The following is a 27,388-nucleotide window of genomic DNA, read 5'->3' on the forward strand; positions in this document are numbered from 1 at the left end:
GTCCTAGTCAGTGGTGGATATCAGATCTTAAATATCCCTTTGTGTTGAAATCAACCAGCCCTAGTGGCTCAGGTTTTCTTTAGTCACCATCATGTTGTTGGGTAGAGGGGATCTTTCTCGCAAAGGGTTCTGTATTTTAAATGCAACAAAAAAGAAAGTTGTACTTTGATTTCTAATCATTTTTCTCACAATAAAAAGTTAAACCTAAAACTTTTTGTGCTTTAACATTCTGTTCTTGAACTAAAAATAGATGAATTTGATCTTCTTGTTAATAGTATGTTTGGTGTCATATTGTGCAACAACTCCAGCACAGACTTTATACTTCTCACTTTACTAAAACCTTAGGAGAAATTGCTGCACTGTCTTCGGCGTGACTCCTGACCTCAACCGAAAAACAAAATTGTAATTGTAATTATACAGCCAGGTTTAGTGCTCAAGTTATGGACAATAAACCAAGGTCTCTTGCCTGAAGTGTAAATGTCATTCATAATGGGAACAGATCCTGTTTTGCTGGCAATGAGATGAACAAACAGAGTTCAAAGTTTGCTCATCTGATGTGCAGGAGAGTGCAGCGTGCCTGTCATGGTCACACTTTATTTACACACCAAGTCACAGTTGCTAATGCAACCTGTAATGAAATAAAATATCCTACAATAATATGCCCCCAGAGGATAGTCATTAAAAGATCAGAGGTGAGAGTGTAATTTTGGACTGATTCAGACTTGCAACATAATTGGGCTGTAGTTGGATAAAACTGATCCTCCTGAAATTCTGGTTCATGCACTGCCTACCATTCATTTTAATACATGTAATAATATTTTTGTTGGGAGTCACAAAAAAACTAGAAAAGCACTCAGAGAGCGCAGATCTCCACCAAGAGATTGTCACCAACACTTTCACAGTCCTTCTTTTATGTTATACTCCCTTTCAGCAAACAGTTTGGTGTTAGTTGCAGGTTTGTATGATAATTTGTTTCCTGACAGTGTTTCAAATGATGTCGACACAGTAAATATTTCATACTCTGGATCTTAGTATCAAGAATATTGCCAGAATCTGGATCATACTTGATACATCTGTCAGAAATTATGGTGACCTTGTCTTGTTTTGTTTGCCAAAGCAATCTGGTGAAATATGGTGAAAACAGTCGTATCTGACAATGATAAAAAATCCTTTAAAAAAAATTCTAGATCCAGATGGTAATCTGGATCACCCACCTCCAAAGTTTAATCACTTCTTCCTTATCCCATTTTGAACATTTCCTGAAAATTTCATCAAGATCTGTTTATTACTTTTTAAATTATTTTGTTCACAGACAGACAAACTCTCCTAAAAGCATAACCTCCTTAGTGAAGAAATACCAGATGAGTTGTGATGAGGTACAGAAAAAAAAAGATACTTTATTATTGAACATTTACAAGCTGAATTGAACAAGGGCTCAGGTCCGTGAGGCGTTCAGACACACATTTACACATAAGTCATGAAGCCAAAACGCTTATGCAAGAGTTCCTCACGGGGCCGGAGGTTGAACAGCTCCTCTGCCATGGGGGTCGCCCAGCGCTCTGTGTGGAAGACGCTCTCACCAACCTGCAGTTTTGGACAGAGTGTGTGAGGTTTTGCTATGGAACTTTCTATCAGTCCATGGTCTACTGTCTTTGACCTTTCTCTGCTACTGTGCTGGTATTCAACATGGTGGTACAGGATAATGGCCTCCAAGGCTGATTTTAACACTGCATGTTTCTTATACTCAGGTGATACATAACATAAACTCAAACAATTGTAACTATAATAGCCCATTTCTGCTCAATGTGTTCAGCTTAATGCCACAAACTCCTACAATCTGTTCCTTAAAATGATCAATAAATAAGGTTGCCACATGACATTAGCTTTTCCCTATAACTCAATTAACCTAACACCCATCCAGCTCTGCCTATCAAAATTAATATCTTCAGTATCATCAGATTTTGAAATAGGGTTTCAACACTTTACCCAAGGTTAACATTTAGACAAAGTTTTACTTTATATGCTGTGTACTTGCTGTGGGTTAATTTTTACGTTTTTGTGCTCACTCAAATTTAATTACTAAGAGTCTGAACTTTTTCAAAAAATAAGACTTTTATTTGAATCATGGTTTCCTTTTTAAATATTATATAACAAACTATGAACCATGTACAAAATATTGTTGAAAACTTGATTTTTTAACTTGGGCCAGAGAAAAAATGGACCTATCTTTGATGATATGAATAAAAATCCAGATAACAGTCTGAATTCTGAGAGACCTTTTGTTCACCTCTCTAAAGTCAAAACTTAGAATAGATCAGAATCCTGAATTTCCATAAAGTATACTAAGTTTTCTTTACCTTCCAGCCTGGAACGTCCTTCATGAGAACTGCTTCCTCTTCTAAATTCTCCCTCATCATCCGTAGGGTCCTGTTCAAATGGAGAGTAAGAAAAATAAGGAAGTGTTAGAGAGGTGTGTCTGCGATAGCATTTTTTATTTTCTTTTTTTAAATGCGTCTGTGTGAGTATATGTGTGTGTTTCTGGTCATTTGTCACCTTCGGTCTTGCTCTGCCTGAAACAGAGGCATCAATGCTATCCTGGCCTCCAGCTCCTCAATCTGCAGACGCCTGTCATACAGAAACGTAAATCATCACCAAGTCTCCAGTCATCACTAATACATTTACAATTCATAGACTTTAACAATGTTATTTTTACAGCTTATAGAAAGATCTCACCTCCTTTCTCTGTTCCACTTGAAAAGCCTCCAGTAACCAAACATCATGAGCCCGATGCCGATCCCGAACATGCTATATCCTGTTGAATGAAGAAGAGATCAGTCAATGTGTCTCGACACTGATGACTCCACGTTGGGCTTATGTCCCTCATTACACTGCTGACACAAATTGAGCCCATGCAACATCAAAAGTATCTAAGTTAAGCTTTTATTTTTTTCATAATCAAAGAAGAAATCTCATGAAGACACGCAACCATCAGCTACAGACTAGACAAGCTTGCAACTCAAAGATCCACCTGTCAGAACATGAATAACTTTACATTAACTGGAACCTGCTGAGCCTGTTTGAGGTGAAACACAGTGTGTGATATGCGCAAAGGAATTAAACCGGTGTGATTCAAATCCACATCCTGATTTATGACATTGAGTTCACTGCACAAACTGAAACTAAGAAACAAGCAACACAAGACTTGATGACTGGGGGACAGGAACGGTTAGATTCATATGCTGCTGATAATTGCCTTCTTGTGGATTTCTATGAGATTTATTTTTAACATATGTGTACAGAAGAAAAAAAAACTGATCTTTGATTTGATCTGATCAAATCTTAAATACTTCTTGATGTTGCAGAGTAGTTAGTAACACGCCCTTATCTCTATCTGTTCAAACCTTGTCTATTTGCACAAAAAGAGGCTAAGACGCTATGTGAGGGGGTTAAATCAGGGGGTTTAAGTTGAAATAATTGACAGACATCATTAATTTAAGTTTTGTTAATGAGTGTTCCCAGGATTCCCAGGACGATACAAACACTGATAGTGCTCAGTGTCTCCACCTGGTGGTTACAACAATGCTGTCTCATTAGCCTTGCAATACCAGGGTTAAATCACCAGCTGTTACCAAAATTTGGCTACCAAAGATCATGAATAAGATGATGAGTCGTGAAAATTAAAAAACAACAACTTAAATTTCATTTTGTATTTTAAAGAGCCGATTCCTGATTTTCTTCAGGGACATGTTTACTTTTTATTTTTTTGAATGAACAAACCTAACCCAGTTAAGCTGAATTAAAACGATGGGTGGTGTATTTATAAAAAGCACAAACATATTTTGAGTTCTGGCTAGTTTTGAAGTTAAAAACTGAATTCAGGTTTAGAGATTTAGATTTGGATTTATGTGTGTGGAAGAAAGAATCAGGAGCATCACATTGATTTGAGCATGATATGTTGAGTTAACACATCTGAGCCAGAAGCTCAAACTCTGGCACTAAACAAAGCAGCTATTATAAATTTATGGGCTGTATGTTCTTACATTTTGATGGCCACATAAAAGCTTAATTGAGTTACCCTCTATTTTACTATACAACTTACAATTTTTTTTCAAAGAGTATTAATCAAGATAGTAATCCAGCAGTCTCTGCCGTTAACCATAGTGAAATATAAATACACAACAGCTCTTTCAGAAGGCATAATTTGTTTTTTAAACTCGCAAAAACAAAGTCATTGGTATCCTTCCACACATCTGTAAGGATTCTCGCGAGGTTTCATATGGAGGTTGTGTCCCAAAGCTTTAGCCTGTCAGACAGGTGGCAGTCATTATTATAACGTAATGTATTAAGACACCTCTCATTACATGCCTGAATTCACTTATCATTAATGAGTCATTTATTAATTACCTGCTCTCTAAATGGCGAAGGCAGATGACATAAAGGCATCGCTCTCGAATCGTGTCATCAAAACACTTGCGGCGTTAAACTGATCAAAGCTGGAGAGTTTTAAACAAGCATCGAGTTCTGGTTTCGTGTCGAAGGGCATGTGGTAATGACTATTTAACATCAAACAAAAAATATATATATTTTTTTTTTTCATCAAAAGCCGCTGACATCTACAAACCAGGTGTAAAGCGTTAGCCGTCTAGCTACCATAGTTGTCAACAATAGGCTTCATGAAGATGTTCTGTCATCAAAACACATTTGTCTAACAGTAAAAAAAAATGCTTCATTTGCTCCTACATAAGATGCAAATCTCTAAACATAACGTTATGGCATCTTTTGATACTTAAGATGTGTTTAATGCTAGCCCGTCTGACCCGTTAGCATTAGCTGTTGTTGACATCGTAGTAAATGTCCATAACTTCTTCATGATTGGGGGCTCGAGTGTGGACACGTTGCACGTATACAGTTAGAAAAGAATTTACCAGAAAGTCCCCTTTTCGGAAGGTTTCTCTTGTAATCAAAGGAAGCATAGCCTCCCGGAGGAGGCATGTCCTGCTTCACCTTGGACCCCGCCATCTTCCTCCAGGCTTCTCCCTCAACAGGCTGGTGACGTCACCAAAGGAATTCTTCCTCTCCGACACTGAGAAGCTCCTGTCGCTCTCTACCGCCCCCACAGATGTGGATAAGAAGTGTAGCCGTTTCAGAGAAAGGTTAATTTTAAATGTTTTAAGGCCCTGGATGGACTTTGTAGGTGGTGCTAAAATAGTCTTACTTTTATACACTTTTCGTTCAGGAACTATCCTTTTCTGGTGACAAAATTTGTTTTGGATTTATGTATTAATGTCAAACACTAGATCTGAGATGAATCAAAAAGACAGAAGGGCAGAAAGTCTCTCAATTAAATGAAGAATGAGGTTACGTTATCTCTGCTTGGTGAGGTTGTGGTTGGTAGATGAGCACTGGTTGGACATAACCAGGATTCATCAACGCTACATGTTGCAGGCATGTCTTTGAGCACTGGTATGCGAGTCGTGCCAAAGAGGACCCCAGGTGTACCTCAAACACAAAAATAAACCATGTTTCAACAATTGGACAACAAACTCTCACCCGTGTTACAGAAAGTGGTTGCATAAAGTGGATCTATTTATCTACATGGAGAATTCGCAAACCCAACATTTCAGATGTCAATATGCTGTAAGTAAGTTAGGAGAAATTTTGAGTCCCCTTATGCAAAATTATGATTACTCTTGAACAATGTGTAGTTTTACATTGACTGCCTGTTTTGTTTTTATTTTTTTCATAGTGGACAGCTTGCATTTTTCATTAGGTGTATTTCCATGCAGTCTTTGCATCCTTGATAGCATTTAGTTTTGTTTTTGTTTTTTCCCAGTCCTCTCAGGTTGTGCATGTGTGTGAGTTAGTGTAGGTTTGTGTGTGTGTTCTTAGGTTGGGCTATGGATTTTGCTTCATTAGCCAAAAAAAATTAAACCTTCTCTGTCAAAGGCACAGAGTTTCTTGTGGCTGTTTGGCTTCTGGCTGTTACCGTATTTCGTCAGTCAAGCTTTAGTATTCTTCCTAAATGATTTGTGATCCTACCAGCCCGTCTTTGCTGTTTCCATCTCACTTGTGAACTTCAGCTGTTTACAGACAAGACCTGTAACTGCCTTTTCACCCTGTTTATAATTCCTTTCCAATTAAGTCAGAACTATGAAGAGTGCTGACACTTTTCTGCTTCAATATCCCCTTTGGGTCAGCAGTTTGTTTGTTTTTTTTGTCTTTTTTTGCAGATTTGTAACTGCAAGTTGTAATTTGCAGTAACTGTAACCCAAGCACTTTTTCTGTCTGCAAAATAAAGGAAAAAAAATTAAAATGTATATTTTTTTTATTTCATTTGGAGCTAGGAAAAAAGTAAACCAAATAAGTTGAACACATGTTTGTACAATACAGTGAAAATCAAAGAAATGATGTAGTATGTAAGGGTACGGATCAGGATGGTTGTATGTTCCAGGGTCTGTAGCTTGGTAATACATCCTTTAAAATTTCAGTTTAAACAAATAAAGGCTGCATATGAAGGGAATTGTAGCTGAATAAAACAGAATCAAGACATCAACTGTGACATGGCAAATTCAGCTCCTTCAGACTTTGAATTTTGTCAGCATTGACATGACACTTGATTAATCTTGCAATGTTGACAATATAAAATAAGCTAACTGGAAATGGTAGTTACAGATGAATTGAGCAATGACACCGTGCTTTTTTTCAGCTGGTGAAAAGTCAGTGGAGGGGTTCAAAGTTGGCATGCTGTTGAACAAGAAAAAGAAAACAATGCGTAGACTTCATTTGTGAAACCACAATACTGTGAGTGGTTTTAAACATCGGCCCCAAAAAAGAAAAAAAGAAAAAATAACTTACAAGATAAAGAAAATAATAACCTAAAGTAACTAAAGGGATGATAAACTAAGACTTCACAACTAGATTTGTTTTTGCTTATAACAAGTGTGTAGTTTGTGAAATATGAACTCTTGGGCATGACTATAACCATTCAAGTGTTTAAAAACGGGTCAGTTTGACCCACATCATGGCAGAAAGGACTTAAAAGCCTCAAACAGAATATGCATACTATACCAAAGCACTCAATGCAGATATAACCTCTTATCAAAAATGATTTCACCACTCAGTCTGGAGGGCACAGGCACCCAGGGGGGAAGCCCTTCAAGTATTTGAATTCTTAGCCCCACTCAAATCAAAATGTTTTCTGCACGATTACCAGAGAACAGTGAAACCCAAAATAAACAACAAGAAATAAGGAAACTAAAACAACAATCATAACAAATGGAACATTTCTTCACTTCAGGAGATTGTATTTGCTTAACAGTCCTCCGGGGGTAGCTATTGACCAACTTATCAAAGTTGGGGAACCTGTACAAAAACTAACGATGAAAGACTACTCTTTACATTATTTCCATGTGTTCGCAGTCTGCGAAATCGACGAGCGGGAGGGGATCATGTCCAGCAGGTACTCCCTCTGGCGAGCATCAACGGTAGCCGACGTCTTATGACCTGTCAGGCTGGGGTTCACATAGGCCATAGTGACTCCTGTAATCAAAACACAGAGCAGCAGGTCAAACATGGGGCTTTTGATCAGTTTGGTGTCGTTTCAGTTTGAGAGAAAAAGCAGTGATTGGACAAAGCCCCTGAACATAAAGCCACCGTGTCCCAATAACACCCAGAGAGACAGAGGATCGGTTTTATCAGATTTCTGGTCAGGAGAATAACAAAATAATTAACAGTCACTGAGGAATAAACAATCTGGTACTAAACCCAGAAAGACTGAGATCACTAGGCAGGTATACATGGACCCAAATATTCTGCTTGCATTCGGTTTATTTGCTCAAACGGAAAGAATTTAACTTTTTTATAGACCTCATTCTGAAAGAAAAGTGCCAATCCGTATGGAAATTTAATCTGTTGTTTACGTTTGTTTATGTTTGTTTGCACATGCTCCATTGACTATTCTGTTTGATAATAGCGGCGCATTTAGACCAGAGATTGGAATATTCTTTTCCATGTATACTATTATTTTCAGAAAAAGTCATTCAGAAAGATTCAATTCGGAAAGACGAAAAACTCCTCATGTAACTGTGGCTACTGACAGGGAAAGGGCTGGGTAGTGGGATTGGCCTGGCCACACACATTTCTTCCAGCGTGTCTTTCCTTAACTCTTTTTACGTTTAAGTGTGGGAGATTACATTGGATTACAATTGTTTACACTAAACCCAACATTCAATTATTGGTTTTGCACCAGACAGGAATTTGAAATAGAGCAGGTGTCAGGGGCCAGAGCCGCGCAGGTGTTGATGTGAGTCTACCTGTGTTGCTGTTGCTCTGCTTCTTCCATGCAGTGGATGAGGAACTACCCCCGCTGACATTCCTGCGGCCGCCGATCCCACTGCTGCTCACCTTTGAACTCTGGACAGAGCGGTGGGAAACATTGGCGTGCTTACCTGGCCGGCTAACCAAAGCCGCGGCCGCCACTGCGCTCTGCAGCTGGGAGGAGGAGGAGAAGGAGTGGGGGACACCCCTCACCCCTACTGATGAGACACTGCGGGAAAGTTGGCCCTGGGAGCTCTGAAGGGGTGAGACGAAGGTTAGGGTTACTGTGAGGGCATTTCTGGTGATAAAACAATTCAAGACTTAAATTTATTGCTGTGTTGTCTCATCCTTTTCAGAGATTAACACTGCATTTCACAGACTCTGCAAATTAAAGCTGTCTCACTCCTAGGGATGGATATTGATAACCAGTTCCTGTTAATAATCAATAAGAAATAGCTCAATCCATGAACACCAGTAGTCTTTAAGCCAGTTCCCCTAAAGATTCTTTACATTACCCTGGAGTGACCAGACGTCAGGTCGTCCTCATGTGATGTGCAGTTTGTACTTATTTTTCTTGATTTAGTCCAGAGATATCCACATTCATTAATTCTTTGTTAACGTATTTCCTTATAAATTTAATAAAATGTTGACACAGAAAACCTGTAAAGTTACTTTTTGTACTCACAGGAGGAATTGATAAGAAATCAATAAAGAATTGGATTAACAAGTGGAATTGATAAGGGCATTGGTATCAATACGATCTTATCAATACCCATCCTTACTCCTGCCTACAGGTCATGGTCTCAACCCCCACTGGTGAAGCAGAATTTATTCAAACAATAAATCTAAGACATCTAAGACATGTATAAGAATTGCTTTGTTAATTCGAAAGTACAAACTGTTTTCAAATGCAAAATAATAACTATAAATAAAATAGCAAATATCCAATTGAAGTCTGATCAATCAATATAAACCTTCAAAATTTAGCAATCAAGTAAAAATTAAAAAGAAAAGTTTGATAACCCTGAAAATAACTGATTCCTACCTGCTTGATGGAGTGATGGTGAAGTATGTTGGTTCCCCGACTCGCCTGGTGGTGGTGCTGGAGGGCTCTGGCCTGAGCCTGCTTCAGCTGCTGAGACACCAGCTGCTCTGCTTTCAGAGATGATGAAGAGGAAGAGGAGCTACTGTGGCTGATGGTTGAGGATGTCTGAGGAAGAATACGCTGCTCTATTTCCTGCTCTTGTTGAAGTGCTTTGACAAACGCTGCTTTCAGCCGGCTGGTATGTTCTGCTTTTAAAGCCTTTTTCTGATTGGATGACATGCATTGTTCACAGAAGACTGCCCCGCCTTTTGTCTTGTCCTGCCTCCAGCGGCAAGTGAAGTCAGTGTTGCACTGGGTGCAGATGTAGGGGTCTCTGACACTGGGCTTGGACATTGTCACTCCTGTCTTTCCTAGATGAAGAGAGAAGTAGAACAAAGAAACACTGGTTGGAAAAGGACAGACACAGTTCTTTGACTCTTGAAAATGAGCAGGACAGACATTAGAGCCAGCTAGATTACAGATCGGACTTCTAGATATAACACGCAGAGCTGAAACTAAGTTTTTTCTTTGAACAGGGATACATTTTGTGTTTTAATTAGCAAAATTTTGTCTTAAATTGCCTTTTTTTTGTACAACCAGCAGTAAAAAAAATCATTAATATGATGTTCGATACCATAAATGAAGGCAGTGAGTCACCTCAGTTCAAGCAGGAATACAAGATTGATGCCCACTATTACATAAGTCAGTTATTTATGTTTGATAAGCTGACTGATAATAATCTTTACATCAAAAAAGGCATAATCACTGAAGTCCTACTCACCTCTGTGGATGGTGTCCAGCAGATTCTGTACCACTTCCTCCAGTCCCACCAGGTAGATGAACTCGTTATTGGCTGCAGAAGGCAGGAAGTTAAACTCGGGGGCAGGCGGTTTTGGAGGTGGTATCTCCAGCAAGGTCTTCTCCAGTTGTTTACGAAGGGCGAGTTTAGCTGCTGCTTGGCGACTGGCTGGAGAATCATTCACACTAATCACAGACAGGCCAGCGCTTCCTGAGGAAGAGCCCTTTAAACTCGATGGAGAGCCCTTTGAAAACAAGCAGAGACAGGAAAGAGTAAGACAGGATTCAACACCAGGTTGAATCTCTTTGACTTGTTCACGGGACGTGTCATGTGAGTCATTTGGACCCTGTTCAACAATTCAGCAACCATTCACAAGGCTCAAATGGAAGACGACTACCCAACTATGGACTTAACAGCTTCAAAATGTAATTCTCAGAATTCATGTAACTGAAGGTCTTTGCACACTGAGTACGTTTTTTTCAGATGCGTTTTTTGGATCCGTAATCACAAAGAAACGTCATGCACAGACACCTTGCACACTGAATCCGATGCGTTTATTTTGGATTGATTGCAAAAATTCACAGTAGGAGAAAAATGGAATCATCAAGCAGTGATCAAGCATTTGATCCTGGGCAGTGGCTGTCAGGCTAACAGACACACCACCACAAACACACACACACACATTTTCATTCATCATCTAAACATCATCCAAAATGTGTAGAGTAAATACGTCAGCCTACAGCATCTCTGTCGAACTACCCACCAAACAATGGCGGATGTAAAAAAAACACAAAAATCAAACCTGTTCCGAAAAAATAATGACAGACGAAAGTTTCGGATCAAGTGTGCAAACATGATTGACATAATATTGGATCAAATTTATTTTTTAGCACCTAAGTTTTGGACAAAAAAACAGACTTGGTGTGCAAAAGCCTTTGCTTACTGAAGGTCACATGTAGTCGCAAACAGTTTGCTTTTTCTTACAGAAGTTTGTTTAACAAGCCATGTTCAAACTAATGTTAGCAACTGTATCACTGAAGGCATTTAGCTACCTCGAGGTGTAGTGCACGACCTCTCTTGGGAAAAATGTTGGATCAATTAAAGTTGAGGTCGTAAACAAGATGTAAACTAGCTCAACAATGTAATAATGAAAGTAACACCATTTTGCATCGTCTTGTAAAAAATGCAAACCTCAGCTTGTAACAGTAGTAAAAAAGAAAATATGCATTACAGTGGTCCAAAGGTAGTTTTTCATGTAGATACTGAGATACTGACCAGTGTGGTAGCACTGCTGCCTATTCTGATGAGGCCTGGTTGGACCATTCCCCTCTGGCCCTGGCCTGCAGGGGCCGAGGTCTTTGGACCCAGCAGCAGAGGAGGGGGTCCCGAGCCTCCAGAAGCAGCCAACTGCTGCTGCTGTTGCTGGCGGAGAGCCTGGATCTGCTGTGGAGATACAGAGATGGGCTAACCAGGACAATGAGAGGGAAGACACGGAGGGACATCACAGACGCAGGTAGTGGCAGACAAGGAAGGGGCATCAAAAACACCACGGCAAAGGGCACAGAGGGAGAGGTGAGAAGAGACAGCATGAGTCCTAAGATTTCAGTAAGTTTCTCCCTGCAGCTTTTCGCTTGCTCAAATACCTTTGCATGGTGATCACAGTGACAACGTTTCCTCATGACTCACCTGTGCCCCTCTCACCAAAGGCGGCATTATTATCTGGGAGCCATGTTTGGATGACACCTGCTGCCCTCCTCTCACCAGTGGCGGAGGTATGACCGTGCCTGAACTCCTTGCTGTTTGAATCTGTTGGAAAAAAAAACAAGCCAATCAGATCAGGATGAATTACATTAAAAAGGTGATGACACACTGACAGAATGTATATACACATGTTTGATTTACCTGCTGGGAGCCTTTATTGCTTGTAATTGTTCCACGAATCAATGGAGGGGGAGCAGAGGAGCCAGATAGACCAGAAGGCTAAGAAACGAAAGGAGAAAGAGTTTAACAAGTGACCTGTTTACACATGATGTAAGCATTAAACCTGCATGATATTAAAGACAGGTTGACAGTTCATCTGTCTACACCAGACTACAGAATGAGTCTACAGCAACCAGACAGACAGAGATAGAGAGAGAAAAGGAAAGTGATCACTGACAGTCAAGCAATCACAACACAGAAATTCTATCTGAGCCTGAGGTCTATAGCTAAAGTTCTGTGGTCAACCTGCGCAGTATTCAAAATAAAGTACTGAATAAAAGTACTGGTATTTCTACAGAGGGTATGCGTTTAGGTCACTTCCCCTCTGGGACACAGCCACTTCAGTTGGACTGAGTGGCAAAACAAACCCCACTTCGCATTGCGATGAGCAGCAGTAAACACAGCAAGACTGGGAAAAATGTAGAATATGACATGAAATTAAGGAGAGTTCGACTGGACATTGATTTGTTAAAGCTACCAAAGAACCAGGGGTCCACGAACATTGACCAGGAATTATATCCTGACATTTATTTGTACCTGATTTCAACATCAGGAAAACACTCAATGTAAAGCCTGAAAGCTACAAAAGCCTCTACACAGTTCAATTTACAGTATACAGTGGACTGACCCAAGTGGATATACATATTATCTATTTTTACTTTTGGTATTTAACATAGACCTTATTATTAATAGATGTATAGTCTTTGCGATGGTATTTGATTATGGTTAATATCAATTACTTTATACAGCACAGCTACAGCAGTTTGTGCTGGAGTTCCCTCTTATCTGGAAAACTGTGTTAGCCTCAGTTTGAGTTGGTTTACCAGTCATGCTGGGCACAAGGTTCATAATCACACAAAGATAAAAATGTTTCAGTTAAGAAAAATATAGCATTTAGAGATTTGTTTCTGTGAATTGCAGCGATCCATCAGTTTCTCTTCTCTTTGTCTTTCAGTTGCTAGACGCCGCCCTGTTGGCTATGGCTGCCTTTTGCATCAGCTCTCTCTTCTTTGTCCGTATCTTGTCATTTTTTTTGTCTCTTTTTCGTAATCTTTGTATTTGGAGTGGATCATTACTTTGTATGGTTCATTTGTTGGTCATGGACACCAAACTTTTTGTGGTTTCAGTGATATTTTTACTACTTTTTCTCCTGTGTTTGTCTGGAGATCCTACATGTATCCATGGCTGCATTGTTTACATGTGAAATCAACTGTTAGCAGCCTGAAGCATGTCAATGCTAACTGGTGTAAGGCCTGATGTTTCCCCACAAGGTGAGGAGAAGGAGGTGAGGACGACGTGCTGGTTCTCAGGTGTGAGCTAAGAAGTGATGACATGGACCTGTCCTTCCATCGGGAATGTAAGATTTATCTCCAATAAGATGGACGAGCTAGCTGTGCTAACCCAGCAACGGAGGGAATACCAGAGGGCAGAGTAGCATCATGGTATTCACAGAGATGGCTAAAGGAGCTAACATCAGACACCAATGCCACATTGGAAGAACTTCACCTGCTGTGAGCAGACAGGATCCAGGAGACAGAGACTGAACAGACTGCTGAAGAAGCTCAGTCCTGGACCCTGTGGAGGTGGAGGCTGGCTGAACTGGACAATGATGGACAAGCTGTCAGCATCTATTTTCTTATGGACCTTTTTGCACTTTCTGTACACTTTCTTACTTTTGTTTTCTTGATTGCTGCTGTGACTTCATTTTTGTTGTACTTGTTATAATGAAGTTCTATTCTATTCTAGCCTGTCAAAAGATAGCTTTTTAGATATGTTTGTTCAATCAATCAACAGCTCTTCCCCATTTTTTGATTCTATTCTGGAGTTTAGACCGTATCCAAGCCAATGTTGCCACTCATCTCCCTCTTTTAGACACTCAGCGGGCGTAACCACAGTGACTTCTGCTTGCTGTGACATCAGGTGCATACCCTCTATGAACAATGACAGATAATTAGACATAGTATGTGCCTGCCCCCTTCATAAACACCTTCATCCTCAAAGGGCCGTGTATTAGAGTCTGATCCTGGTCACTGACTGTTACCTTTTGGACCGTGTCCTTCTGTATCTGACTCTGTCGGAGTTTCTTCAGCAGCACCAGCTTGGCCTCCTCCAGTCTCAGCTCCTCCTTCAGCTGCTTTATGATGCGCTCCCTCTCAGCTGGACTGCTCTTCTGTACCCAACAGATCGTAACATTTAGCAACACTCACATTACAAAAAACAAAAATCAAACTCTAAAAGTATTCACTGATTGAGCCCAAACTGTTCCTTAAGTCAGTACTAACAAATGATTTCTGGCTCATGTTCATCTTTGAAATTAGCACGTGTCTAAGTTTCTATATTTATCAAAGCAAAATATAGTTGAGTCTCACCATGAGCAGGTCTGTGTCGAGCTCCTTAAAATGACTCAAGCCGTTCATTGGTGGACTCGGGGAGTCGTTATCTGACAGGATGATGACGTCGTCATCTTCAGGAGATGGGGCGCGCTTCTCTCTTTTTATACTCCTGAACACAAACATTTCATATCACAGCGTATGACAAATCAAGCATTAATTAAAAAGCTTAAAAAATATGAATCTACCTGATCAAATACTTAAAAGAAACTGACAGAATGAAAACAAATACACATCTGAAAACAAGAAAAAGCAGAAAAACAAGTTTGGTGCTTGTCTAATACACAGCTCGCTTTGCATGAACTTTGCAGTAATCATTATTAACAGGACTTCAGTTATTCATGAATCCTTATAGGAATAAATTGTGGATATTCTAATATCCCACTGCATATTTCTGTACATCAAATACCACAAATACACATATGTTCAGTCTTTTCATGTTCTAAATTAAAAATGTTGAAAGGTTTCTCAACAAAAACAAGCAGCACAGAAAAAGCATTTACTGTCTCGCTTCAAAACAAAGAGGAAAGTTAAGGTCTCAGATACATAATGCTCTGGGTGTTCCAGGGCATTTCCTGCTGAGACAAGAAATCGTAACAAGGCAGGATAGGTGTGCAAGACTTGCTTCTAAAGTGGGAGCACACATACATCATTAAAGCACGCTAAGGACGTTAAAGCATGGTGGGAATCTCAGGGGGTTGTTTGGCTCGACCCAGTCTTCTGTCGACATGACTATGCACACATATAGCCTCTCCTGTAAAGCGACTAGTTAAACTGTGAGAGTAGATGACCTAAATTCTGTGACTAGTAGTGAAGAGGAACAGAAGAGCTGAGGTAAAGTTCCTCTAAAAATGATTCCTCTGTATGATCACGTAGCTGATGTATTTCTATGACGAATACAAAGTCATAAAAGTCAACTTATAACACTATGAGGTCAGTCTCTCCTGTGTGTGTGTGTGTGTGTGTGTGTGTCTCTCTACAGGGCTTAGCGCCATCATCACTTCCTGTGGATTAATCACTACTCTTCCAAAGAAGTCACATGACCTCCAAGTCATCATCACGTGACACACTCACTGCCCCCCTCCACCCCCCTCCCCTCACCGCTCCTTCCACTGTGGAAACCATGGCAACAACCGGCTGGAACTGGATTGTGACACACGGCTTCATTTTGTGTGAGGGGAGTTTTAGGGTTCAGGTGGTGAGTGGGGGGAAAATGGAGGTGGGCAGGAAGATAAAAGTTTTTACCTTTGTGGACAAAAGACTCGCACCCTGTTCCTTTCAACTTTAAAACGCAAACAACCACAGAAGTAACTTTTAACATTTTTAAGTCTCTTAAAGACTCAAAATAAGTGACATGTTTGCACTTTTACACCCTCTTCAGTGGATTTTCACCTGAAAAAGTATTTTTAAGTAGATTTCACTGTTTCATACAAAGCAGAAAACTTTTGGGTGCGTGAAGTTTTCTGTGTATTACACCATTAAATCTCCACAGTTGTCACATCAGAGGAGAGTTCACTACAAACTGCCTCTCACCCTCTGGAGGTTCTCATATCCACAGGCTGCTCCCCCGTCTGAACTTCCACTTTGATGGTCGCCTTCACCTCTCCGGCAGCCAGCATGCCACTGGCAACCTTGGGCTCTGCTGGTCGGACCCGACTCCTTGTATCCATAGTTGGCTCTGTCCTCTCCTTGTCCCTGTCACTGCTATCAGTCCGATAATCTGAGTGGGGTTCAACTGTCTGATGTTTCGGGGTCCGCACCAGATCATCCTTTTCTGTCTGGGAGGCCAGAGGTAATTCTAAAGATATCGGCGATCTGCTCTGCTCCTTCACCTGCTCCTTCACCTGCTCCTTCCCGAGTTCTGATTCATCCTTAGCCGGGCTCTTATCGTCGTGATCAAGTCCAGCGTCAGGTGTAGGTTTGATTTGTGTGTGTGTTGTGGGTTCAGATGAGTCCAATTTAGGCTTTTTAGTTTCACTGTCATCATTCGTTGGTTCTGCCGACTGAGGAGCAGCCTCTCTCTCCAGCGCCCTCTTCTGGCTGCGTGTCTGGCGGACAGCCTCCTCAGACATCCCCTGGAGATAAGAAAAAAAATATTCAAGTTAAAGTCTCTCTATACATTTAAACACCATCCAAGTTGAATGTGTGATTCTACAAAATACAGAAATTAATTACTGAAGCCCTACAAAATGAATATAGACGCTTTGAGCATTTCAATAAGTGCATAAACGCCATCAGCCCTTTTTACACGACGTTTCATCTGAAAACACTAAAACGCAGTGAAAAAAATCTGTGTTTACACAGGAATGCTGAGGGACTAAAAACCCTGTAGTAAGCATGCCAGGCCAGTAGGTGGCGCTATAACTGTCTTGTCCAGGAGCAGCTTTTGGTAGATCTCTACCAAAGAAGAGTCAAGATCATCTGGTGTATTGGTGAATACGAAGTGCAAAAGTGGAGTAACAGATGAAGTTTTGTTAAAAACAGATTGAGCAGCACAAACACAACATGGTAGTTTGCGAAGATCCTAACAACGGTATTGTTGTCCTGTTGTCAGCACTAGCTCGAAGTGACATCAGCATTTCCACTGAAAACGCCGTCTTACTCTTTACACAGCAACGGTGTCGGCAGCGTTTCAGAAATTCCCACTCTGGAGGCTGTTTTCAAAAGTTTGCAACAAAACTTTTGCATTTAACCCGAAACTGTTGTTGTGTAAACGACCCCTCATAATAGACCAGACAACAACACAAGCAGAGGAGAAAACAACTTGTCTTATCTTTAAAAGGCGTCATGTCCAGGCCTCAACCTGCTGCTCATGTTAGGACATGATTTCATTCCATTGTTACATTTACAACAAAATCTCAAACCAGAGGGAAAATTGAACAAACAGAGCAATTTAAAGCAGATGTTTAAATCTGTGAAGCTGAGATTGTGGGCAGTATGAGAACAAAAACCTGCAGGTGGACACAGGCCCTCACAGTTTTGATCAACACATGGTGTATTACCTGGCTCATTCTGGAAATACCAGCTTCAACAAGAGGCTGTTGTTAACTGGAGGCTGTTAACTAGTTACACCACTGGGCCTGACCCTATTCCACACCCAAATACTTTTAAGTTCATGCTCTTGATTTATGGTCCATACAATACGAATGCTACAAGGGAGATCATTTTAGTTTTAGTTTGTTATTCATGTCAATGAGCAACTTTCACAAGGATACACAGAGCTGTGCTGTCAAAGCTGCATTCATGATTTGCAAAGGTTTCAAGAGGGAGGAAATTGGCATGTTTCTTAGATGTCAAGGATGAAGACATAGTCATTGTCTAAGTAACACTGGCTGAATACAAAAGTACTATTTACGTTAGCTTTTTATCTAGAAGATGTGCACAAGGTTCACACATTTTTTTATTAACAGAGGAGATGACTGATGCTACTTTTGTGAGGAGGTGGACTTATTCATCTGTGTATAGCCCAGAACCATCGCTCTACATTACCCTGACGTCAGCCATTATGCTCAGTATGTGGCTATAACCACAGTAGACAAAACTGACCTTGAATCAGCTGTAAGGGACACAGGGTGACTAAAATGGCCCCCAGACAAAACATGTTGGATTAGTTAGGTCACGTGATGAAGACGGTGACTCAAGTGGGACTCCAAAACATCTAATTATCCACATTTCAGTCTGAACCAAAAGCCAAAAAAGGGTAAACTGAGAAAAATTAGTGCTGGATGTAACTGCAAAACAAGAGCTTCTTGACAGAAAAAATCCTACACGGAGACACCAAACACCATCGAGACATTCAGTATCCAAAATTAACTGAAGCTTGATTTCTGTTAATGCTCATAACATCTTAAGACTGAATGTATTTTTGCAGTATATGTGAGTATGAGAAAGTATTTAAAACATATTTCCATGAGTTTAATTTCACTTTCCTTGAGCTGAGCACCAAAAAGCAACAAAACCAGTACAGCCTGATGTACCCTGTGTATTAAAATGCAGCCCATTCAGAAACTGCCGTGCCAGCTGTGGTGAGAGTTACAGCTGCTCGTCCTGTCACAGATTTGCACCATTAGAGACAAGCATTGCCCCTAACCCAGAACCCTTTGCCACTCTGAATCCCTGTCCGTCAAGTCAGACATGGAAGAGGAGACACAGAGATGGTAAACCACACAGGTCAATACATCATTACTTTTATGGTTTGATAATGGCCAATTACAGGGCTGTGTCTAATGCACTTTCCATATCAGAGTTAAAAGATGCATCTGTCATGTTCCCATGACTTCATAATCCTGTGCAGTAACAATGAACACGTGTACTACAGGTTGGTCAATAGTACTTTTCATCAATAGTGGACTTGGGCAGTAAATTCCCCCCTAGACACACCAGTCAAATAACTACACAACCACACTGTAAGCAGAATCATTTTAGGAGCACACAGAAACATACTTATCGCTTTAGTGTCAAATAAGAAAGCTTCAACAAATCCTTGTTGGAGGAAAAAACTGCCTCAGACATGATCAACATCATTTCAAACAAAACGTTTTTTCCAGCCAGAGACAACTTGTATTTATTGGTCAAGTTCCTGCACTTCAGTCTACATCAGCGCACACGTAGTGAAGTGGTTCATTGCAGATTGAAAACATTGAAGCTTCTCTCAACAGCCCTATTCATACAGCCCAGCGAAAGCGGGGTATTTACGCCCCTGTAACCGTCTTGCCCTCATTATGAATGTCACAGAAGTGTGGATGTCGTCCCCCTGTGCTGGCATCTGAGCAAGTAACAGAGGCATCACACAGGCAAGAGGTGAGGTGGGGTAGAAACACACACACACAGCTCCCACTGTGTGTTCACCCTTGTGCTTCCACAACACTGTAACACAATGTTAAATCACACACACTAGGACACCAATATTATGCCAGTGCAGGATCAATATTAAAGTACAAAGGCATGGTGATGGAAGAGCTTTGTTACAGCACTGGTTCAGACTCACAACATAAAAAAGTGCTTTAGACTCTTCAGTGATTGTCACTCACATCCCAACGTATCTACAGGGGTCTCCTCTAAAACAAACACACCGTTCTGGAAAAACAGTGGAAGAGGAACTTTGGTGTTAAAACTAATTTTGGCTTACTTAAACCCAGCACATAGTTAAAATGGAATTGATATGGCTTTAGCATCAGGAAAGAAGTAAGCTAAAGTTTTGATGTGTATGTATTACGTCATCAGTGCCACACGTAGGTCTGTACATGAGGCTGAGCTAAAATAACATGAAGGAAAACAACAGTGGCTAAGCAACTATAATTGCATTCATTTATACAACTGTTCCAATAGGGTTTTGGAGTTGTTCTAATTTCTGGCTCTTTTCTACATCACCTCCTATGCAAAACCTGGATGAGAGCCCTCCTGCCACACCACCACGGCCCAGTTGTTTTAAAATGCATGCTAAATGCTTTTTTACAAGAAAAAACGAGCGCTACAGTGTTCTACTGGGAGGCAAAAATGCACACTAAAGTGCCCTTAAAACACACGAAACTTAGTGCCCTCTTCAGTGGTGAGCACATGCTGTATGTGCCTCTTTTTTCATTTCATCTCTGCCCTTCAAAAACTCTGCGTACGCTGTCCACTGCAGTGAGTGGTGTAAAAACCTTTTGATTTGCATCAAAAAAAGTGAAAGTAATGCAGCAAGTAATATGCAACCATATAGAAAATAGAAGCGTAGACCTCCACAAAGCATATTGTGATTGTCACGTAACACTTTAGTCCAACTTTAATGTTATACTTCCTTTCAGCAGACTGTCTGCTACAATTTGGTGTTAGATGCAGGTTTGTACAATTTGTTTCCTGACAGTGTTGAAAATTATGATGACCCAGCACATATTTCATATTCCAGATCTTAGTATCCAGAATATTGCCAGGATCTGGATCATACTTTTACATCTGTCAGAAATTATGGTGACCTTGTATTGTATTGTTTTGCAAAGCAATCCGACCATTTATGGTGGAGTTATATACACATATGGTGAAAACAGCCCTATCTCACAATGATAAAGAATCCCTTAAAAGAGTCCTGGATCCAGACGGTGATTGGTATCACCTCCAAAATGTAATCACTTCTTCCTTATCCCATTTCAAACATTTTTTGAAAATTTCATTACATTCTGTTTATTACTTTTTGAGCTAGTTGTTCACAGACAAACAAACAGACTCCTTGGCGGAGTTACTAAAGGTTAAGTATGACTCCAGTAAATACTTACTCTAATGTTTTTTTCACAGAGGTCTGGAATCAAGCCACACTGAGTTTGGTCTCAATGGGAGTAGAAATGATATACAGTGCAACAAATTTGAAGGATCAAGACAAGACCTGACTCGGCAGGTATATGAAAGAATGTGGATGACAGCGTTTGCCTTCTGAGACATACTACCAAGAATAAGATCAAGAGCAGGATATCATTGACCTTGGTCATCATGAAATTTGTTTCAGATAAACACTTGCAGGACTGTGACGCACACTACAGGAAACATTTGCTCAAAGTTTGAGGAATCGCAAACAGAAAGTGAAGGTGAAACTCATAGGCATAAATGCATATCGTTGTGATGTTCTGTATCACAATGAAGAAGAAACTCAGCACTGTCATGTCCGGGATCAAACTCCTGCATGGACGCTGAGACGAGTCCTGCCAAGTCTGTGGAGGCCCTCAGTCTGCCCAGCGATGCACTACAGGAAGCAAGGAGTTTTTCTGGGGGGGGACTACAATTAACCCTTACAACCTACTACTTCTCAGTGACACACACTGTACGCTTCAGCCCCCTCCCCTTCCTGCTCTCAGGACGTGATGGCGGCGAGTATAAAGCACACAGTGTATCCATGATGCACCTACACACCATATACATGGAGGATCAGGACGCAGCACGCAGAGCAGCTATCTGAACACGCAGAGCTGACCAAGTTTTTTTAATACTCTGACATCACTGAGACACACATGACATGACCCTTCCCAGGATTCAGTGGGACACACAAAGCACTTTTCCTAAGAACTGGTTTAAACCGGTCGACTTGTGCGTGTGTGAGACTGTCTGTGTGTGTGTGTGTGTGTGTGTATGACTGAGAGAGAAGCTGAAGCCAGTTTTAACCCTTCAGGTACTGGAGCAGACGTTACACTGACGGCCATTATATAGTGAGGTTGTGTGTGTTCCTGCTGAGGTGGGGGCAAGAGAGTGTGTTGGTGAGAAGGGAGGAGAGTGTGTGTGTGTATGAGTTCTGATGCATAAAGCTGTGAAATGATGCTGGGGGAAAAAGTTAGACAAAGAACCCTCCCCACACACACACATACACACACTCACACACACACACACTCTCCAAACCTTACAGGGACATTGACCCTATCTTTGTAACAGGGATCTGAATGGCTGACAGGTTTCACATTTCATCTCCATGGCACTTTACACACATATCTGTCTGGCCCTGACACACACTCACACACTAACACACACACACACACACAGTGGATCCTCAAACCTCCAACAACCCAAAAACTCCACATCACGAGCAACCCTGTGCAAAACCTCAGAGAGCAGCTGAAAGTGAAAGCACTCAACATGACAGACCAGCAAATAATGATGACACAAACTTGACACACCAGCAGCTTAGCTAACACACGTAACAGGAAAAAGAGGCACACCGTCTATTTCTGCCTACTTTATGAGTAGTTCTTAGAATTTCATCGTGCAATCACCTCTCTACACAATATAATCCTGATAAATATTCAAATGAGATGGAAATCCCCCAACTCCATTTAGCGACACGCTGAAGATGCTATTGTGCAGTGCAATGAGGTGTTGGTTATGGTGACGTGCCGTTTGTTAGAATACTGCTGTGTTCAAATTTCACTTTTTTTCCAAAAGTGATTTTCTGTGAGTTCTCCTTAAAGTTAAATCAACACTTTGGACATAATTCAAAAGGTGGTTATGGTTCAGTTTGGGCATCATGCATTGTTTTCCATTACTTCTTCCCAGAATGCAGCTGGGTCCTTTACAGTAGGGGTTGGTGACACTTCTGTCACTTGCTTGCTGAGTCCTATAGTACACATTTCCTGCACTATTTCACTGTTATTAAGTTGGCTTCAATCGTCATATCACATGAACTGCACAGACCGTACACTTCATAAACATTGTTTCTTCATGATAGGCTGAGATCTGGTAGCTTGGGGACATAAAGAATCTAACTTTACATGGCACAAATTAACCAACAAGGAAGTGAGCATGAATAAACAGTCTATCGTAAAAATAAATTCTGTCTGAATGTGGCTTCTGTTTGATAAAGTTGTACCAAAAGAAAAAACCTCTGTATTTACACTCCAGGTTTTTCATCAAGTATAATGTATTGATGGGTAAAAATAGTACTCAATATAGTGCAGCAACATAAGAAAAACCTTTAAGATGCTGTTTCTTAAATAAAGCTTGCAAAAATCCATAAACATGGCAAAAAAAACATTCTTACTTGCTTATTTACATCACATCAGATTGGCAACACTCCTGCAGACATTTTTACCAAGTGTTGAATCAATTCGCCCCTTCACACCTGCAGTGTAATTAATCAACAATTATCACATTACCATGTAGTCCTGCGCGGGATCTTGACTCCTGAAGAGTGTGGCTTTCACCGACACAGAATGCACGTTCTTTAATCTGGTATCATGTTGCTCTCACTATCAGGGTGCCACTCACCTGAATCTACAGTTTATCTGCGCCTGTCTTGTTTTCTGCTGAGTGTCTTTCTTCCCCGCCCCGCAGGCAGTTATTTATCTAGTCACTCATGGATCATGTCAACTGTCAGTCACTCAATCCCCCTTTACTCAGGCTGGCAGACTTACTCTCCACCATCGCTGACATCTGGCTGCATGTACAGAGTGTGTTCAGCATTTTATTTACCCACTGACGGACCTTAAACCTGTGGATTTTCAGGACACTGTGCAACCACACAGACACACTCCCTTGCAAAACGGCTAAACCAGTAGTATCTTCTTATCAATTACCTGGATGCATATGTGAGAATAACAAGTGGCAGCGATGATGGCGTCAAAGAACCAAAGCTAGCACGTATGCAGTAGGCTTGCCTGCTCAAACACCTTTAAGTCTTCACAATCCAGGCTTTTACTCATCAGCTAACAACACAGAATTCACAGAATAGGGAGAAAATGTCAATTTGACAGCAAATACTTGCCTATATATCTGATGCAGTCATTAAGGCCTGGCCAAACAGCTGCCCTGTGACCCCAGCAATCATGTGCAGCAGCTTAAAATGTGGCCAGCAGACGACTCTTTTCCAGAACAGTGGCTGATTACACAACTACTCTGGATCAGTCGTGTGTGTGATCATTGCAACAGTGCTCTCTGAAAAACAAGGGGGAAACTTCTGAGCACTTTGTGACTCACTTGCTCCTGTAATTTTAATACATGGAGTACAGTCATAGTGTAGGATTACCATCGCATCCTCCCTTGGATGGACAACTTGTGTTATAACAGGTAGCTCTGCAGCCCCTGTGTCAAAACATTCTCTGCTTCTCTGCTCGGTTTTAGACAGCACCGCCACGAAAGGACACGTCCTTTCTTCACAGTAGTTTAATAACAATGCCACATATTGTCAACATGCAAATAACACTTTGCCAGGCCTTTGTTTTCATGAACAACTGCAGGTTCATTCTAGAGCACCACAAAGAGGGAATCAAGTCACCCAACAGCAGAGCTCTTTACCCCGTAATATTCCCACTTTACAGGGACTGCACACTTACTTCACTTTCATCTTGGAAAATTGATTTCCACTTTCCAACTTTTATATAAATCTTTTGATTTTGGACTGTTTTACTGGGGAAATGAGATGGGTGCTTTATTTGATGAAACTTGGCTGGATCAAAATGTTCTAATATTTTGTGATAAAGGTGTGAATAAATTATAATCAGCATATAAGAAAAAATGAACATGATTTATATTGGCAGCATTTACAAAAGCTCTAAATCAAGTGCTCTACTAAATTAACCAGCGTATAGCAACCATTATTAGTCTAAACACTCCTTACATATTTTATGGTTGATTATGGGCGCTAAAGTCCAAAGTTATAAACTTTGATAAGAAAGCAGCAAGCTAATGACAGCACATACATTATTAAATTAAACCTTAATGTTGTAAATCAAAGCAAATAATCGCATTTTCTTCACTACGTTATTTAAATGCTGTTTAAGGTTACGTCAACACTCAGAGAGCAAACACCCGTCTTCATATTTAATTGTTAGTGCTTCCCAGTATACTGGCGTTAAACTGGTAAGAAAAGTTACATTATAACTGGGTTTAATGGAAAACATCCTGAGCCACAGCTTTGTCCTGAACTCGTGTGGCTGTGGTAGCTGGAAGTGTGTGCGTGCCTGTATGGGAGAGGGGGAGTGTGTGTGTGTCAGTGTGTGTGGTGTGTGTCAGTGTGTGTGTGTGTTCAGCTTTAAGAGGAGGAAGACTACGGTTGTCACAGAGAGAAGTAGGAAGATTAGCTACCAGATAGCAGAACCAACACTGGTGCCAAGGGGCTTAAAGCTGGCAGAAGCGTCCACCATTAACGTTACACCACCCAGTACACCATCCAAACCCCAGTCAGCCCTTTAAAAACTAAAGCCAGCCCACACTACATGTGCAAATAGCCGGCTTTTTCTCATTATTGACGCCGCCTCAGAGGAGCTGGACGCGTTATTAGTTAGCGAGCTAACATTAGCTACATCGCACAAACAATAACACGAAGCCACTTCAGCTGGCGTGAAAAACGTTCATAACTGGCAAACGGCTGCCGGGGGACCAAAGTCAAAGTAGTAAAAGACTTTGTGCCGGGCAGATGCTTGTGAACATGACCCACACAGCCAGAACCGAGCCCGAACCGCTGACCTCGCTGTACCCCGATGCGGGACAGGCATCAGCCCAAAATGGGACAAAAACTTTAACCCCGCTGCCTCCAAAGTGAGACTGTAGGAACCTCATCGGCACTATTTACCTGTGTCCCCTCCCGAGGAGAGAAACCAAGTCGGAACTCATAAAATTCATCGACCGGCCCACGGACTGAGCCTGCCGCCGGAGAGCCCCTGGCGATGTAACGTTGTAATCCTTACCTCATTGAACGACTTCTAGCGCACAAAATCAAGTACAGGGATCACAGTTACACACTGGCACGTGTCAGAAACGTAAAATAACGTATTTTTTGGCTGAGTAAGCGACCCCCCTCCCCTCCTCCTCTTCTCCCCGGTGCTCAACCTTTGGCTCTGCGGAGAAGTGTTACTTTTCAACAGCCCATCAGCTTCTTTATCGTCACAGATAGGTGGAGGAAGACCTGGCTTCTCTCGACGACTCCGAATAAAAGGCTCCCCCGATCCGCCAACTAAAAAACTTCGGCTTCACCTCTGTCAACTTACTCTGTCGCTTTGTTGCCCCTTCTTCGCCGATGGCCGACCAGGGAGTGTTAAATCTGCAGTTAACCTCGATAAATCGTTGCTTTTTAGAAATCCAGGGGATATCCTCTTTTTTTCGGCCCTCCCCACTGCCGCGTCTGTTGCCAAATAATGCGCCTCAACACACATGGAGCCGCTGCGTCCTCTTAGTGGGCATGCGCACCTCGGCATACCAGGGCGACCGGATCACATCATGTAAGCCGCTGACCACCTAGGGCCAAGGCAGGGTGACCGTGCCAGGGGCCATAGGCTCCTCGGGCTGACCCATGAATGCACCAGAATTTATAGAGATCCACTCCAACACTCACTTAGTCATTTACACACTTTGTAACGTACATGTTGCTGTAGGGGCCTATAATTAAAGGCATCACCTATTAGAGACATCAAACCAGCAGTATAGTTCCATCCTGGCATACAGCCGGGTCTTAAACAGCCAACCCATGGGAGACCACAAACCATCCTATCATAATTTGAGGGGCAATCATGGGCTATATACAAAAAATAGTCTAAGATGAATTGAAAGTATATTTAACATATTCAAAGACAATTTAAAGGTGTGCAAACAGAAGTTTCTGCATTTTGCATGAACTTTGTTGACTACCTGATAACTGCATAAGACAGCAACGTTGCTTTGGGCCACAAGCCGGCTTCATCCAGCAACTGTTTAATTGCTCTGGAACCACTGGAGATAGCTCCAGTTTAATTCTTGTTAACACTTTTTTAGTGTTTGATCAAATCTAAAGTTGACTGAGAGCTTGAGAGAGTGGTCCGTTATTAGCACCCAAGAATGTTTATATACTGTCTCTTTGAGGGTGCTGAAATACACATTTTAGAACTTGGGCCATGCAAAACCATACTGTGTCTACTGTCCAGAGGGAAAGAGGATGCAGACAATTTTTGCTAAAGAGACTTCCTCAGTCAATAAGACCTTGCTCAAAGGACTGGTAACTACACCATGTGTTCAACATTCTTGAATTGTGAAAAAACAAAGAATACTAAATGTAAACACAAAGTCTACCAATGTTGGCATATGTCATATTATCCCCAAGTGTTAGATCTCCAGCTTTGTGTTAGCCACCTGGAACCAAGACAGGGTCTGTCTCAGAAACCTTATCCCAACATCAGCACCATGTCATTGAGGACTTACCTTTTAACTACAAGAGTCCATACAAAAGATGAAATCTCCGACAACCAAAAATCTCTTCCTATTTAAACCCACAAAAGTCATATTACAACATCACTCAGAAAAAGACTGCAACATCAACCTCTTAACTATCTCAAACTAATCTTAATAACATACAGTATTACGTATTATAGGGATTAAGAGGACTGTTGCATTAGGCTT

General features: G+C 41.2%; 2 protein-coding genes across 8 annotated transcripts; both read right to left on the reverse strand.

The window, feature by feature from the left end:
- Nucleotides 1–1,369: 1,369 nt before the first annotated feature.
- On the reverse strand, nt 1,370–5,084 carry ndufa13 (NADH:ubiquinone oxidoreductase subunit A13). Its single transcript, XM_074688361.1, has 5 exons — nt 4,926–5,084; nt 2,734–2,812; nt 2,554–2,625; nt 2,358–2,427; nt 1,370–1,584 (listed from the first exon to the last, which is right to left on the reverse strand). The coding sequence occupies exons 1-5, from the start codon at nt 5,017–5,019 to the stop codon at nt 1,465–1,467; spliced, it is 435 nt and encodes a 144-aa protein (XP_074544462.1). The 5' UTR covers nt 5,020–5,084; the 3' UTR covers nt 1,370–1,464.
- Nucleotides 5,085–6,338: 1,254 nt separating this feature from the next.
- Nucleotides 6,339–26,194, reverse strand: LOC141804466 (transcriptional repressor p66-alpha-like). Of its 7 annotated transcripts, none has more exons than XM_074688904.1 (11): nt 26,008–26,194; nt 16,103–16,644; nt 14,549–14,681; nt 14,221–14,349; nt 12,102–12,179; nt 11,886–12,005; nt 11,475–11,639; nt 10,182–10,443; nt 9,362–9,771; nt 8,313–8,571; nt 6,339–7,539 (listed from the first exon to the last, which is right to left on the reverse strand). In XM_074688904.1, exons 1-11 carry the CDS (start codon nt 26,170–26,172, stop codon nt 7,400–7,402), a joined length of 2,403 nt encoding a protein of 800 aa, XP_074545005.1. In that variant the 5' UTR covers nt 26,173–26,194; the 3' UTR covers nt 6,339–7,399. The 7 variants fall into 7 exon arrangements, with proteins under 7 accessions (XP_074545005.1, XP_074545004.1, XP_074545006.1 ...); XM_074688903.1 differs by having other exon boundaries at nt 11,475–11,642; XM_074688905.1 differs by having other exon boundaries at nt 8,448–8,571; nt 11,475–11,663.
- Nucleotides 26,195–27,388: the final 1,194 nt, after the last annotated feature.

The sequence above is a fragment of the Halichoeres trimaculatus genome, unplaced genomic scaffold (assembly GCF_033239565.1).
Source record: "Halichoeres trimaculatus isolate MK-OKI-2021-1 unplaced genomic scaffold, fHalTri1.1 fHalTri1_scaffold_15, whole genome shotgun sequence".
NCBI classification, from domain to species: domain Eukaryota; kingdom Metazoa; phylum Chordata; class Actinopteri; order Labriformes; family Labridae; genus Halichoeres; species Halichoeres trimaculatus.